Raw genomic sequence first — 1,977 nt, 5'->3', positions numbered from 1 at the left:
CACACACACACACACACACACACACACTCACAAACACACACACACACACACACACACACACGCACGTGCGCACGTGCGCACGCACACATACACACACAGACACACTCACACGCACGCATACACGCGCGTGCGTACATGCATTCCCTCCTATAAGCTTAAACACGTTTCTGTCTTTCATTCTATTCCTAAGGGTTTGGATTTACAAAAAGATTCTGGAGTGCTCAAGTGGTCTAGAAGTTACGAAGTTCCTTTGTCATTCAATACGTCCCAGGTTCGAAACTTGAAGGCGACGGAAAATTTCTTTCTCCAAAGTGTTCTCCTCTCCCCTCTTTTCTGCTCTCTAACCATGTTCTGTCGTCTGCTTTCGTCTCCACTTTTTGTCCCCCCCCCCTCTTCTTCTGGGCTCTTGATTCTTTCTGCTACCTTCTACTGCTACTCCTTGGCTCCTTCTAACTGCTGTCTTTCAGCCACACCCATAGCTGATCTTAGATTAGGTAAGATCTAACACATAGCCTTCTCGGAAAAGGGCCAAACATCTCTGAGGCCCCGTATGTAAATTGTGCATGATAAAGATCTCTTGATGGTCCAAAATTGATAAAAGTAGGCTTTGGCCGCCACCCGGGAAAAATTAAAAATTATTTCCTACCAAACTTCCTTCTTTCCTATCAAACATCAATCTTCTTCATCTCTCCTCCTTCTTTCCTATCAAACATCTATTATCCTTATCTCTTTTCTTTCTTTCCTTTCAAATATATATCGTCCTTATCTCTCCTCCTCTCTTCCATCTTTCCTATCAAACATGTATCGTCTTTATTTTTCCTCCTTTTTCGTGTGTGTGTTACTCTCTATGAACACCTCTAATCTTCGGCACGCACTTGAACTGTTTGCTTTGCGAGATTCGTAAAACTCTTACTAAAACTTAAACACACACACACACACACACACACACACACACACACACACACACACACACACACACACACACATACGCACGCACGCACACAAACACACACATAAGCACAAACGCAAAAATAGAATAAAAAACAAACAAACAACAACCAAAAAACAAAAACAAAAAACAACTTACGTCGGGGAGGAGGGCAAATATACAGGTTCACGTAATGCACCGTACGTTTCTGCTCGCTGGAACTCTCTTTCTCGCCTGACGTCACGACTTCCTCCCCTTTACCTTTCGTAGCCAATGACGACACCGCGGTAGGGAGGAGCTTCAGCGCAGCAGCAGCAGCCGTCTCATAGTGCTGCATATCGTTGCGCAGCAGTGCGCAGCCCTCTGCTAATTGTATCTGGTTTTGTCGCTCTCGGTCACAATACCTAAAAGGTCTGCCGACTTTGTGGCTTCTTTTAAAGGACGCGCCACTCGTGCGGAGGTTGTACGGGTGGTTGGTGGCGGATGTGGTGATGGCGGTGGTCGGGAAATGGCGTCTGGTTGCTGCTTGTAGTTTGAAAAGGGATTAGAAAAAGGTTAAGGGCAAACAAAATAGTATACTGTTGAGAAAGTAGGTGGCTGGTGGGTGCTCTGGTGTGGTTTGCTCCTTCTTTCCTATCAAATACCTATCGTCCTTATCTCTCCTCCTTCTTTTCTGTGTATGTGACTCTCTTGGAACACAACTATACTTCGGCACTTATAATAACCTTATAACTAGGTGACTGGGACAGTGCATATGAAAGTAGATGACAGAACATAGATTATTGAGTTCTTTCCTATTCGGCTGTGGTGGAAGTACTTCGTTTATTTTTTTTCTACAGGATTGTTTGTTTGTATTTTTTTACCCCCATGGACTTATTTCATAATAATAATAATAATAATCTTACTACTAATGGAGCTAAGGCCAAATTTTGCGAACAGTATATTCTCAGAAACTACCTAATGAAAAAATATGAAACTTTGCCAGTACCCATGACTTGAAACGTAGTGTTGCACTATTGTATTTTCATTAAGATCAAAAGTGTAAGAAA

The 1,977-nt window shown here is 42.9% G+C and overlaps 2 protein-coding genes across 8 annotated transcripts in view; one reads left to right on the top strand and one right to left on the bottom strand.

Annotated features, from left to right (window-relative positions):
- LOC100533448 (pleurin precursor) overlaps positions 1-1,977 on the top strand; it is a 59,180-nt gene that overhangs the window by 38,727 nt on the left and 18,476 nt on the right.
- Positions 1-1,977, bottom strand: part of LOC101846495 — a 21,771-nt gene that overhangs the window by 14,444 nt on the left and 5,350 nt on the right. For 4 of the 5 annotated variants that reach the window (XM_013080714.2, XM_013080713.2, XM_005095147.3 and 1 more), the window contains one exon: positions 1,088-1,453. In XM_013080714.2, coding sequence (XP_012936168.1) covers positions 1,088-1,453 — 366 coding nt within the window. The remainder of the gene's footprint in view (positions 1-1,087; positions 1,454-1,977) is intronic. The other variant, XM_005095148.3, reaches the window with a different exon arrangement.

Source organism: Aplysia californica, unplaced genomic scaffold (assembly GCF_000002075.1).
Source record: "Aplysia californica isolate F4 #8 unplaced genomic scaffold, AplCal3.0 scaffold00096, whole genome shotgun sequence".
Classification (NCBI taxonomy): domain Eukaryota; kingdom Metazoa; phylum Mollusca; class Gastropoda; order Aplysiida; family Aplysiidae; genus Aplysia; species Aplysia californica.
The sequence above is the reverse complement of the archived record's forward strand: the minus strand, read 5'-3'. Positions and strand labels throughout refer to the sequence as shown.